The sequence below is a fragment of the Paroedura picta genome, chromosome 11, assembly GCF_049243985.1.
Source record: "Paroedura picta isolate Pp20150507F chromosome 11, Ppicta_v3.0, whole genome shotgun sequence".
Lineage (NCBI taxonomy): Eukaryota > Metazoa > Chordata > Lepidosauria > Squamata > Gekkonidae > Paroedura > Paroedura picta.
In genome coordinates this window covers 174,837-187,482 of record NC_135379.1, presented here as the reverse complement: position 1 = coordinate 187,482, position 12,646 = coordinate 174,837, and the positions used below count along the sequence as shown (strand labels likewise).

General features: G+C 51.0%; 1 protein-coding gene across 1 annotated transcript; it reads right to left on the bottom strand.

Moving 5' to 3' along the window:
• Positions 1-938: 938 nt before the first annotated feature.
• Positions 939-12,427, bottom strand: ASB10 (ankyrin repeat and SOCS box containing 10). The gene is given in 6 exon segments (XM_077303883.1): positions 939-1,418; positions 9,955-10,068; positions 10,778-11,282; positions 11,416-11,513; positions 11,515-11,681; positions 12,219-12,427. Coding segments are annotated over 6 exon segments (1,260 nt in total). The 5' UTR covers positions 12,409-12,427; the 3' UTR covers positions 939-1,232.
• Positions 12,428-12,646: the final 219 nt, after the last annotated feature.

Below are 12,646 nucleotides of genomic sequence, written 5' to 3'. Positions count from 1 at the left end.
GAAGGCGGAGTAACCTTCAGAGCTTAATTCCAGGGAGAGGTTTTCGTGGGCAGGCAGGCCCACTTCCCCAGAGACTTCGGATCACTGAGCCATGCAAGAAAACAATAGGGCAGGTCCTTTACTCCTTTCCACTGATCACTCCAGACTGATCGACCGGATGGGAGAATTCCGCCCATGTATGGAGCACCTGGCTGGGTGGCTGGCTGGGATGGACTGAGCAGCCAAGCAGGGACTGAGTTCAAATGATTCCTATGGCACTAGGGGAGGGGGCTCTTACACCCCTCCATGCCATCTTCTTGGTGAAAAAGATGGGCCTGTGTGGCCCCTTCCAACTCTATGATTCTATGATTCTAAAAATTGGGAGTACTGTTCCCCTCCCTGGGAAACCACAGGTTGTCAGGGTAGCCAGCATGCATGACTTTCCCAGAAATGGCTTAGGGATACTTTTGCTTCAGGGAAACAGCACAGGGAGGGAGAAGTGGCCCCTTTCCCTCTGGGGCCCTTGCACCTGCAGCTTGCTGGGTGAACTGCATGTGGGGCTCCCAGTGTATTCCAAGGGTATGAGCCTCAAGACAGGGGATTTGTCATGAAAGAGGAAACATCAGGCTGGGTTGTGATGGCCTTGGGAGCAAGCCTCAGGGCAGGGTGGAGAAGTCTGAGCAGTTCTTCTCCCTTCACTCCATCTGTCCATTGACCTCCTAGCTCAATAGTGTGGGAGACATGCCTTGCCCAGCCCCTGCTAATGGAGCTCTTTCCCAAGGTCTACGCTGGAGCCCTGGCCCAGGAGAAGTCTTTGGCTCTGCTACGGGTAGGGGGAGGGGCTTGGCTGTTCTGCCCCTAAACCCAGTCATGCCCCATGGGTAGTGTTCCAGTCATCAGAGTTTTATTGTTTGCACTCTTGGCCATAATAACAATACTGAACAACGCAGCAACAATGCAGCATCCCTGCAGTTAAGATTAACACCACGTCCAGCAATCCCAATGGATGGTTTCTTGCTCTGGGGCAGAGCAAGAGCTGGAGCCTGCTGTCTAGTGCCATGCTGCTGTTGGGCAGAGCCCGAGCGGGCGGGGAGGAGCCTGGTGGCCACTCCCTTCTGTCCCTGGAGCAAAGGCAGAGTTCACTGGGGGCGGAGGGAGGGCAAGGCCCCCCTCCCGCTTACTGTGCTAGAGGCAGAGGCCCCTTGGCTGGACCCTGTGGGGATGTGTGGGGTAAGGGAACGTCTCATCTGCCCCTAGTACAGGACGTCCTCGAAGCGGAGCAGCAGGAACTGTTGCAGGGGGAGGGGCAGGCCCAGCTTGGGCAGGGCCTGGAGAAGGCGGCCGTGGAGGGAGTTCCGCAGGGCACAACGGGCCAAATGCTTCAGGCAGCGAGGGGCCTGGCCCAGGGAGAAGAGCGACTGGAAAAGCCTCGGGTGCTTCTGCAAGAGATAAGAGGGTCCCGTGAGCAGCCCCAGGCACATCAGGCTACCAGAGCCGCTGGTCTGGGGCCAGCCGGTCATCCTGCCGGTACAGCAGCCTATTACCCAGACTGGCCAAGCTGACAAGGGGGCACAGAGACCAAGCCCTGCCCATGGCTGCCTGCAACATGGCTGTGTGGAGGAAGCTCTGTTCGGTCCTGGTGATCAAGAGCCAGCCAGCAGGGTTCCCTACATACTGCAAAGACAGCTATGCTTGTATCCCAACCCAGAACATGCTGTGGCAGGGAGCTCCATATGTGCAGAAGCCCCTTCAAGGCTCCAAGCTGCTGCCTTGTTAGGCCTGGCTCCCTTGCAAGAGGCCTGCAAACACCCCACCCCCCATACCGGTCTCTGCTCTCAGGGCAGCTGGATTTACTCAGCGGCACTTGGGGAGGGGCTTATGACATCTCCTGGGCAGTTCTTGCCCATATGGGTGCACCAGGTTAGCCCAATTTGCTTGAACCGAGAGATTGATAAGGGGACAGGGCAGCTGCCAAATTATTTCTTATTTCATTAATTACATTTGTATACTGTTCTCCCCTGATCCAGGGCAGAAGGCGAGAGCCGGCAATACTAACGGTGGGCGGGGGAAGGGGGGCACCAGTTTGCAATGGCTCCTCCCCCTAGGATGGTGTGGTGCACTCTTCGGGAAATGTGGGGTGAGGGAGCTAGAACCTTTGACCAAGAGGAGGTCAGTACAGGATGGCTTCTTAAGCAAAGCTGAGAGTAAACAGAAGTAGGCATCCATCTTGGCTGTGTGCAGACCAGACTTGCTGTCTCAAGAGGTCTGCGGCCTACCTGGAGCACACATCAAGGATGCCACAGAACGGCTGGACAGGCTCCTCAAGCCCACGGATCATGACCCCTTCCTTCTCATCCATGTAGGAACAAATGATACTGCCCAGCACAGCATGGAACACAGCATGGAGAGCCAGTTTGGTGTAGTGGTTAGGAGTGCGGACTTCTAATCTGGCGAGCCGGGTTCGATTCTGCGCTCCCCCACATGCATCCAGCTGGGTGACCTTGGGCTCGCCACGGCACTGATAAAATTGTTCTGACCGAGCAGTGATATCAGGGCTCTCTCAGCCTCACCCACCCCACAGGGTGTCTGTTGTGGGGAGAGGAATGTGAAGGCGACTGTAAGCCGCTTTGAGCCTCCTTCGGGTAGGGAAAAGCGGCATATAAGAACCAACTCTTCTTCTTCTTCTTCTTCTTATTAAGAAAGACTTTGTGGATTTGGGGGAGAAGGTGAAGGCCCTGGGAGCGCAGGTTGTGTTTTCATCAGTCCTCCCTGTAAGTGGTCGTGGCTTAGGAAGGGAGAGAAAAATCATGCAAGTAAATGACTGGCCACGTCACTGGTGTCGTCGGGAAAGGTTCGGATTTCTGGATCATGGTCTACGATGTCAATATGAGGGGCTACTATCAGGATACAGTGTGCACCTCACAAGGGACGGAAAAAGTATTTTTGGGAGAACCCTTGCAAACCTGACAAAGAGGGCTTTAAACTAGATCCAAAAGGGGAGCGAGACGTAAATTCTGAACATGGTGTGATGGTAAGATGAGAAGAGTACAAATCTACAGGGGATGGCACATAAGCAGGGAACTACTAACTTGCAAGGAAGTTCAAAAACCAAAACCATGGGGCACACACAAAATGGATTACGATGTCTCTACACTAATGCACAGAGTATAGGAAACAAGCAAGAGGAACTAGTAGTCCTAATAGAGGAAGGGGGCTATGACCTAACAGGAATCACAGAAACTTGGTGGGATAATACAACTGGAATACTAGAATCGAGGGGTACAATCTATTCAAAAGGGACAGACAAGAAAAGAAGGGGGGGGGGGTGTAGCAATATATGTTAAGAATCTTTATACTTGTGAAGAAATACAGGTAAATGAAAGTTCAGTTGAGTGTATTTGGGTAAATATAAAAGGAGTAGGAAATGAGAGGGGTATTATTGTGGGGGCCTGCTATAGACCACCAGGCCAGTCGGAGGACTTGAATGAGATACTGCTAGACCAAATTACACAATTTTCAAAGAGGGGGAAAACAGTGGTCATTGGTGACTTCAATTACCCAGATATCTGTTGGAGGACCAACTCTTCTAAAAATAAAAACTCCGTTAAATTCTTAACTTGTTTTACCGACAGCTTCCTTTCCCAGAAAGTAGAGAGTGGAACCAGGGCCTCTGCTATTTTAGGGAATATTTTATTGATTCTCATCAATAGGGAAGAACTGGTAGATGAGGTGGAAGTAGTGGGCACACTTGGTAGCAGTAACCATGTGCTTTTGGAATTTTCAATTGTGGGAAAGGATGCTTTGGGCTGATCCTGCGTTGACTAGATGATCCCGCGTTGACTAGATGGCATGTATGGCCCCTTCCAACTCTATGATTCTATGATTCTAAAGAGAAAACTTTTACCTAGTTGGAGATATAGACTGGACTTCAGGAAAGCAAATTTTAACAGACTTAAAGGTATGTTGCATAGAGTCCCGTGGTCAGAAAGACTTAAAGAGATGGGAGTCCAAGAGGGCTGGGAGTTTCTTAAAAGTGAAATACTGAAGGCTCAATCACAAACAATTCCCTTGAGAAGAAAAGATGGAAGGAGCCTAAGGAAGCCAAAGTGGATCCATAAACAGCTGTCAAATGATTTGAGGAATAAAAACGAGTCATTTAGGAAATGGAAGGAAGGCCTTATTACCAAAGATGAGTATAAAACAAATAACCAATAATTGTAGGGACAGGGTTAGAAAAGCTAAAGCTCAATATGAGCTTAGGCTAGCAAGAAGTGCTAAACATAACAAAAAAGGTTTCTTTATTTATATTTCAAGTAAAAAAAGAATAGGGACACTGTAGGACCACTGCTAGGACAAGAAAGTGAAATTATAACAGATGATGAAGAAAGGGCTGAACGCTTAACTCCTATTTCTCCTCAGTCTTCTCTTGTGAGGGAAATAGTGCTCAATGTGGAAAAAACGTAACACAACACGGGGGATGGGAATGATGCTCTAGGATCACTGCTGGAATAGTCCACAAACACCTAGTTTCTTTAAATGTAACAAAGTCTTCTGGGCCAGATGAACTGCATCCAAGGGTACTAAAAGAACTTGCAGATGTAATCTCTGAACCTCTTTATTTTTTACACTTCTTGGAGAACAAGAGAGGTGCCAGATGATTGGAGGCGGGCAAATGTTGTCCCCATCTTCAAGAAAGGGAAAAAAGAGGATCCGGGTAACTATCGACCTGTCAGCTTGACATCTGTAGCAAAATTTTGGAACAAATAGTCCTTGAGCAACTGGAACAGAGAGCTGTGATTTCTAAGACTCAGCATGGGTTTTACAAGAACAAATCATGTCAGAACAACCTTATCTCTTTTTTTGAGGAAGTGACTACATTGTTGGATCAGGGGAATGCTGTTGACATAGTTTATCTGGATTTCAGTAAAGCGTTTGATAAGGTTCACATGATATTCTTGTTGACAAGTTGGTAAAATGTGGTATGGATCCTTATTCTGTCAGGTGGATCGATAACTGGTTGACAGATCATAACCAAAGGGTACTTGTTAACGATTCAGCATCCTCTTGGAGAAGAGTGACAAGTGGAGTTCCCCAGGGATCTGTCCTGGGGCCTGTGTTGTTCAACATCTTTATAAATGTTTTGGATGAAGGTTTAGAGCAGGGGTAGTCAAACTGCGGCCCTCCAGATGTCCATGGACTACAATTCCCAGGAGCCGCCTGCCAGCATTCGCTGGCAGGGTGCTCCTGGGAATTGTAGTCCATGGACATCTGGAGGGCCGCAGTTTGACTACCCCTGGTTTAGAGGGAATACTTATTAAATTTGCAGACAATACTAAACTGGGAGGGGTAGCAAACACAACCGAAGACAGAATCAGAATACAGGATGATCTTGATAGGCCCAAGAAGTGGGCTAAACTGAATAAAATGAAGTTCAATAGGGACAAATGTAAAGTTCTGCAATTAGGTAGGAAACCAAATATACCAATATAGGATGGGGGAGACTTGTCTTGGCAGTAGCAAGTGTGAAAAAGATCTAGGAGTCTTAGTAGACCACACATTGAACATGAGTCAACAGTGTGACTCAGTGGCTAAAAAGGCGAATGGGACAATGGCCACAGGATGGGAAAAGGTCAGTTTACATTCCAATCCCAAAGAAGGGCAATGCCAAAAAATGTTCAAACTACCGCACCATTGCACTCATTTCTCATGCTAGCAAAGTTATGCTCAAAATCCTACAAGCTAAGCTCCAGCAATATGTGGACCGAGAACTTCCAGAAATACAGGCAGGATTTCGAAGAGGCAGAGAAACTAGAGATCAAATTGCCAACACATGCTGGATCATGGAGAAAGCTAGGGAGTTCAAGAAGAACTTCTGCTTCATTGACTATGACAAAGCCTTTGATTGTGTGGAGCACAACAAATTGTGGCAAGTTCTTAAAGGGATGGGAATACCAGAGCATGTTACTTGTCTCTTGAGAAACCTATATGCAGATCAAGAAGCAACAGTGAGGGCCATTCCGCACAAGTTCAAAGTAGCAGAAGGCTTGCAAATGGTAAACGCTACTAATTTGCCATTCCGCATGACGTCGCACACAATCTGCAACAGTCCTGCTACACTAGCACCAAAATCGCTTCGTTGTAGCAATTTCTGGTGAATCCAGAAAAGTGGATTCACTCTCAGAAAATCGCTACACTCCTGCCAGCAACCTGCAACACTTCCGAAAAGGACCTGTGCGTTCTTAATGTGACGGCTGCAACTAAGTTCCTCCCCCTGGCTCTCTCCTCCAAACGTCCGGCGAAGCGATCGCCACTTTTTTCCCCTCGGAGCGAGTGGGGAAAGCAACGAACCAATGAGGCTTGATTCACCCAGCGAGGCTTCTCCGGCTACAGTCCCTCCACATAAGTGCTTTAAAGCTCCCCTAAATCCCCAAGCACAACACAGCCCCCTGTTTGCAAGTTCCTTTTATTTTCGGCTGAAAATCGCACTCGTGCGGGGGGGGGTTTCACTCGGGGGAGCATGGTAACGATGAATCGCCAGCTCACACGCCAGCTAGATGGGTCTCTCCGTTGCAACAAATCAACTCATATTCGTTGCAACGTGTGTGTGTGTGTGCTTTAACTGTGCTTAAAGGGAAAGGGGCTTTTCCGGAGCATGATAACAACTGCCCATTGGCTGTTCATTTGATTGATGGCCAGGGGCGGGAACAAGCACAGCAAAAATCGCTTCCTTTCTAGCGATTCCTGTGAGACCGGAAACCTGTGGGGAACGAATGAAACACTACTGGATTCCACTACAAGTGCAGGTATGCGGAACGCCAAGATTCCACTATTTAAAATAGCGTTTCTGCTTTGTGGAACCAATTGGCAACATTGGTCCTTGTGCGGAAAGGCCGTGAGAACCGAGCATGGAATCACTGATTGGTTCAAAATTGAGAAAGTTCGGCAACGCTTTGCCTATTTAACTTGTATGCGGAGCACATCATGAGAAAGGTGGGATTAGAGGAGTCACAAATTGGGATCAAGATTGCAGGGAGAAATATCAACAACCTCAGATATGCAGATGATACCACTCTAATGGCAGAAAGTGAAGAGGAACTAAGAAAACGAAGATCATGGCATCCGGCCCTCTCAATTCCTGGCAAATAGATGGGGAAGAAATGGAGACAGTGACAGATTTTATTTTCCTGGGCTCCACGATCACTGCAGATGGGGACTGCAGCAAAGAAATTAAAAGATATTTGCTCTTGGGTATGGCAAATCTAGACAGCATCCTAAAAAGCAGAGACATCACCCTGCCAAAAAAAGTGCATTTAGTCAAGGCTATGGTATTCCCTCTTGTGGCACAGAGCCTCTTTTGGCGCAGAGTGGTAAGGCAGCAGACATGCAGCCTGAAAGCTCTGCACATGGGGTTGGGAGTTTGATCCCAGCAGCCGGCTCAAGGTTGACTCAGCCTTCCATCATTCCGAGGTTGGTAAAATGAGTACCCAGCTTGCTGGGGGGTAAACGGTAATGACTGGGGAAGGCACTGGCAAACCACCCCATATTAAGTCTGCCATGAAAACGCTAGACGGTGTCACCCCAAGGGTCAGATGTGACTTGGTGCTTGCACAGGGCATACGTTTACCTTTACCTTTTTTATGGTATTCCCAGTTGCAATGTATGGCTGCGAAAGTTGGACCATAAGGAAGGCCGAGCGTCAAAGAATTGAGGCTTTTGAACTCTGGTGCTGGAGAAGACTCTTGCGAGTCCCTTGGACTGCAAGGCGAACAAACCGGTCAGTCCTAGAGGAGATCAGCCCTGACTGCTCCCTAGAAGGCCAGATCCTGAAGATGAAACTCAAATACTTTGGCCACCTCATGAGAAGGGAGGACTCCCTGGAGAAGAGCCTAATGCTGGGAGCGATTAAGGGCAAAAGAAGAAGGGGACAACAGAGAATGAGGTGGCTGGATGGAGTCACTGAAGCAGTCAGTGCAAACTTAAATGGACTCCAGGGAATGATAGAGGACAGGAAGGCCTGGAGGATCATTGCCCATGGGGTCACGATGGGTCGAACATGACTTCGCACCTTATGCTCTGCGGGTGAGAACCTGTTGGTCGTCCCCGGCGCGAAGGAAGCGCGCCTAGCCTCAACCAGGGCCAGGGCTTTTTCAGTCCTGGCCCCTACCTGGTGGAATGAGCTCCCGGGTGATCTGCGGGCCCTGCGGGATTTGTCAGCTTTCTGCAGGGCCTGTAAAATGGAGCTCGTCTATGGTTGAGGCTGGGGTCAGCGAATCAGGGACATCGCTCCCCCCCTAGGAGTTGGAGGGTACACTACTCCCCTATCCTTTCCTCTTCACCTCTTAATAATTGGGGGAGGGATGTTTTAATGGGAATTTTAATGGGATTAGTTGTTGTGACCCGCCTCGAGTCTATCGGGAGAGGCGGGATATAAATCTAATAATAATAATAACAACAATGACAACAACAACAACAACAAATGGAGTATCATGTCCAGATCACGGAAGGTGATGGTACCGCATTACTCTGCTCTGGTTTGGCCTCACTTGGAGTACTGTGTTCAGTTTTGGGCACCCCAGTTGACGAGGGATGTAGACAAACTGGAGTGTGTCCAGAGGAGGGCAACAAAGATGGTGAGGTGTTTGGAGACTGACATATAAAGAAAGGTTGGGGGAGCTTGGTTTGTTTAGCCTGGAGAAGAGATGACTGAGAGGGGATTTGATAACCAAGAAGGACGTAGATAAAATTGAAAGGGTACAGAGGAGAGCGACGAAGATGATCTGGGGCCAAGGGACCAAGCCCTATGAAGATAGGTTGAGGGACTTGGGAATGTTCAGCCTGGAGAAAAGGAGGTTGAGAGGGGACATGATAGCCCTCTTTAGGTATTTGAAAGGTTGTCACTTGGAGGAGGGCAGGATGCTGTTTCTGTTGGCTGCAGAAGAGAGGACACGCAGTAATGGATTTAAACTTCAAGTACAATGATATAGGCTAGATATCAGGAAAACATTTTTCACAGTCAGAGTAGTTCAGCAGTGGAATAGGCTGCCTAAGGAGGTGGTGAGCTTCCCCTCACTGGCAGTCTTCAAGCAAAGGTTGGATACACATTTTTCTTGGATGCTTTAGGATGCTTAGGGCTGATCCTGCGTTGAGCAGGGGGTTGGACTAGATGGCCCGTATGGCCCCTTCCCACTCTATGATTCTATGATTCTATGATTCTAACCATCTTCAAGTATTTAAAAGGCTGCCATATAGAGGATGGAGCAGAGTTGTTCTCTCTTGCCCCGGAGGGATGGACCAGAACCAATGGGATGAAATTAATTCAAAAGAAATTCCATCTCAACATCCGGAAGAAGTTCCTGACAGTTAGAGCAGTTTCTCAGTGGAACAGGCTTCCTCAGGAGGTGGTCGTTTTTTAAACAGAGGCTGGATAGCCATCTGACAGAGAGGCTGATTCTTGTGAAGGCTTAGGGGGTGGCAGGTTACAGTGGATGAGCGATGGGGTTGTGGGTGTCCTGCATGGTGCGTGGGGGTTAGACTAGATGACCCATGAAATCCCTTCCAACTTTATGATTCTATGATCTAGAGCGAGGGAAATGAGGAAGGGGTGCCTACTAGCCACTGTTCAATTCTCCAAGCCAAGACAGTTGGAATTTCAGAAGCCTGGAGGAAAGGGGGGGGGCAAAGGGACCTTGTTATTTGTGCCTATAAACCCTCAAGACTGGACTGGGAAGGCTGTGGGGGGGGGGGGCTTGCTCTACATATCAAAGAGTCCAATATGCCATAAAACATCAGGGAAAGATGGGATTCAGGCTTACTTAAAAGCAAAGGTGTGCTGTCACCATGCTGCTCCAAGCCAGGAAGCTGCTCTGGAGACCGAGGGGGAATGGAGGGAAGGGACCCAAGGGAAGAATGGGTGCCTCCCACTGCCCTCCTGTGGAGGGGGCTGCCTCCAGAGCCTGCCCAGAATCCCAGCCTCACCTGCACAACCTCTGCTGGAACGGCCTCTGCCCACTCCTCCGTGACACGTACGTGTTCATAACTGTTGACCAGGGCTTCGATTGTACGCGGAGAGGCATAGCAATGACGAAGCACCTGTACCAGAGGGAAAAAGGCAGACAAAGCAGCTGCAAGACCTTTACCGCACCGAGGACACAAAGACCCTGCTGCCTGGTTTTAGGTCCGCTGTTAGCTGACATGGGATCTGCATGGGATCCTTCGGCCTGCTTCTTGCCCCAGATTTCTGCATCCACAGGAGTCAGCTGATGAACAGGAAATCAGGATTTCCTTCTGCTGTCGTCGTCCCCCCCCCCCCCGTTTTGGCTTGTTAATCAAAGTCATGAGGTGCCAACTCCCAGTCACCTTCCAGCACCATGTTTTCTTATCCCAGCTATAAAAGCTAGGGGATCTTCAGGGGAGCTGATCTCTGTTACCTGCAGGAAAACAACTGTTCCAGAAGACCTCCACCCCCCACTCCCAGAAGGAAGGATGGTCACTCGGGCTTGACTGGCAAATTTCAAATATGGAAGAAGTTCCTGGGCAGAAAGCGGGTGCCATGCCCCACCCCATTCATGCCTGGGGGACGGAGGCCAATGGATTCCAAGGAAGAGATCCTTGAAGCCCACGGTGCCAAAGGAGGCCAGCCACTTCAAAGGGAGGAGGCGACTGCCTGGGGGTGGGAAGGTCCCCAGTGGGTCTGCTGAGGGATGGCTTCCGAGCTCTGTTGCTCTCAGCCAGCCATGCGTGCTCAAGGCACAGCCCCCTCCCATGAGCAGGCTTCCCCCACTCTGGGGGCCACACAAACCTTGAGAAGGGCTCCTGGCCAAATCCGCACGGCCCCATAGTTAAGCAGGTCCCGCACCAGCAGCTCTGGCTCGTGGTCCAGCTTGTAAGCAGCCACTTGCAGGATGTTGTGCATGGCCATGTTGCCACTGTAGCTCATGATGTTGACGTTGGCACCATGGGACAGGAGCAGCTCTGCCACACAGGGATTGACATTCCTGCAGGCCTGGTGGAGTGGGCGCTGGTGATCATGGTCCATCGTGTTCACCTGAGCTCCTGCAGCCACCAGCTGCTGACACACCCGGAAATAGTCCTCCCTGGCCTGGGCAGAGTGCGGCTGGGCACAGGTTGCGTTCAGTGGTGTCTGTCCCTCTGCGTTCCTGGCCTCCAGGCTGGCCCCGTAGCTCAGGAGAAGGCGGACATGCTGCACCAGGCCCAGCCGAGCTGCCATGTGCAGTGGGGTGTCCTCTTCTTCCTCAGTGGTGCTGTTTGCATGGGCACCATGGGACAGCAGGAGCTGAGCACACCTGCAAGGAGGACAAACAGCCTACAGGAACTGCCAGGCCCATGCCCATCCCCAAAGCGCCCATCATTCTGGCCCAGGCCTGCTTCTGGGGTTTGGTTGGTGATGCCATGAGGCAGGGGGCAAGAGAGACTCACTGGAGGGACTCTTGGCTCTGGCACAGGTGCAGGGGCTTCAGCCCCTCTTCAGAGACCGCTTCGGGGTTTGCGCCAAAGGACAAGAGGACTCTGACGCAGTTCACTGTGGCAGCTGCAGGCCACATGCAGCGCTGTCTGGCCCCCGGGGGCTAACTCCACATCTGCCCCCCGCAGCAACAAGTGGCGCAGGCAGTCTGCATGGCCACGGCTTGCGGTGATGTGGAGAGGGGTGGTTAGCTCTTGTTCATAGGTCAGGGACCAGATTCCTGCAAGAGAGATGGGTAGTGGCATGTCAGGACTGGGGAGGAGGGGGGGGGAGAAAGCAGGGAAGCCCAGGGGGGGGGAGAAAGCAGGGCTTGTGGGTTCATGCAGAGGAACATGGCACTTGGGCTATGCTTTGGCACAGGAACATACGTAGAAGCAGCCATGTGCTGAGTCAGGCCCTCCTCAGGGTTCATCGTGGCCTGCATTGTCTACTCAGAATGGCAGCAATTCTCCAGGGTCTCAGGTAGAAGGAAGGAGGTCTTTCCCCTCCCTCCCCTTCCACTTATTAACTGGAGATTCTGGAGACTTGTGGACCTTCCGCATGCCAGGCAGGGCTCCACCACTGAGCCCCAGCACTTCCCCAGCTCTCCCTGGACTTGCTTCAGCATAAATGGGGAGGCCTGCTTTTCCCCATTCCTCCCCCCAAGCCCCCAGGCCCTCCTTCCAGCTCTCCCTCCCTGGCTGGCTGCTGGGCTTCCCAGGGCCTGGACTCAGAGCCACCAGTGATTCAGCAAGCCCCTCTCCTCCCTGCAACGCACTCAGCCAGCGGAAATTGAAGCGGTAGTCCTTCCACTCCTCCAGGTTGCTGGTGTCAAAGATGGTGTTGGGGCCCACACCGTTCTGGGACTCTCTCAGGAGGCAGAGGATGGCACACCCATCTCCAGCCAGGAGGGCCTGCCAGAAATCCTGCGCAGGGCCTTCTGCCTTGCTCGTCAAAATGGGCTCCATGGAGGCTGCCCCCCCTGAGCCTTCCCAAGGGGTTGGCCTGGAGGCTGAGTGGGAATCTCTCTCTGGCCACCCATAGCTCAAGTTGCAGCAGGGGCTATTCTTGGGCATCTGTCTTGTGACCAGCAGAAGCAGCTGGCTTAAAGGGGGAGCAGCAGGGAGGAAGTGGGGGCAGGGTAGGAGGGTTATTTATTTACTTGCTTGAGTACCAACCTTACTTCCTCCCATATAACTATGGTAC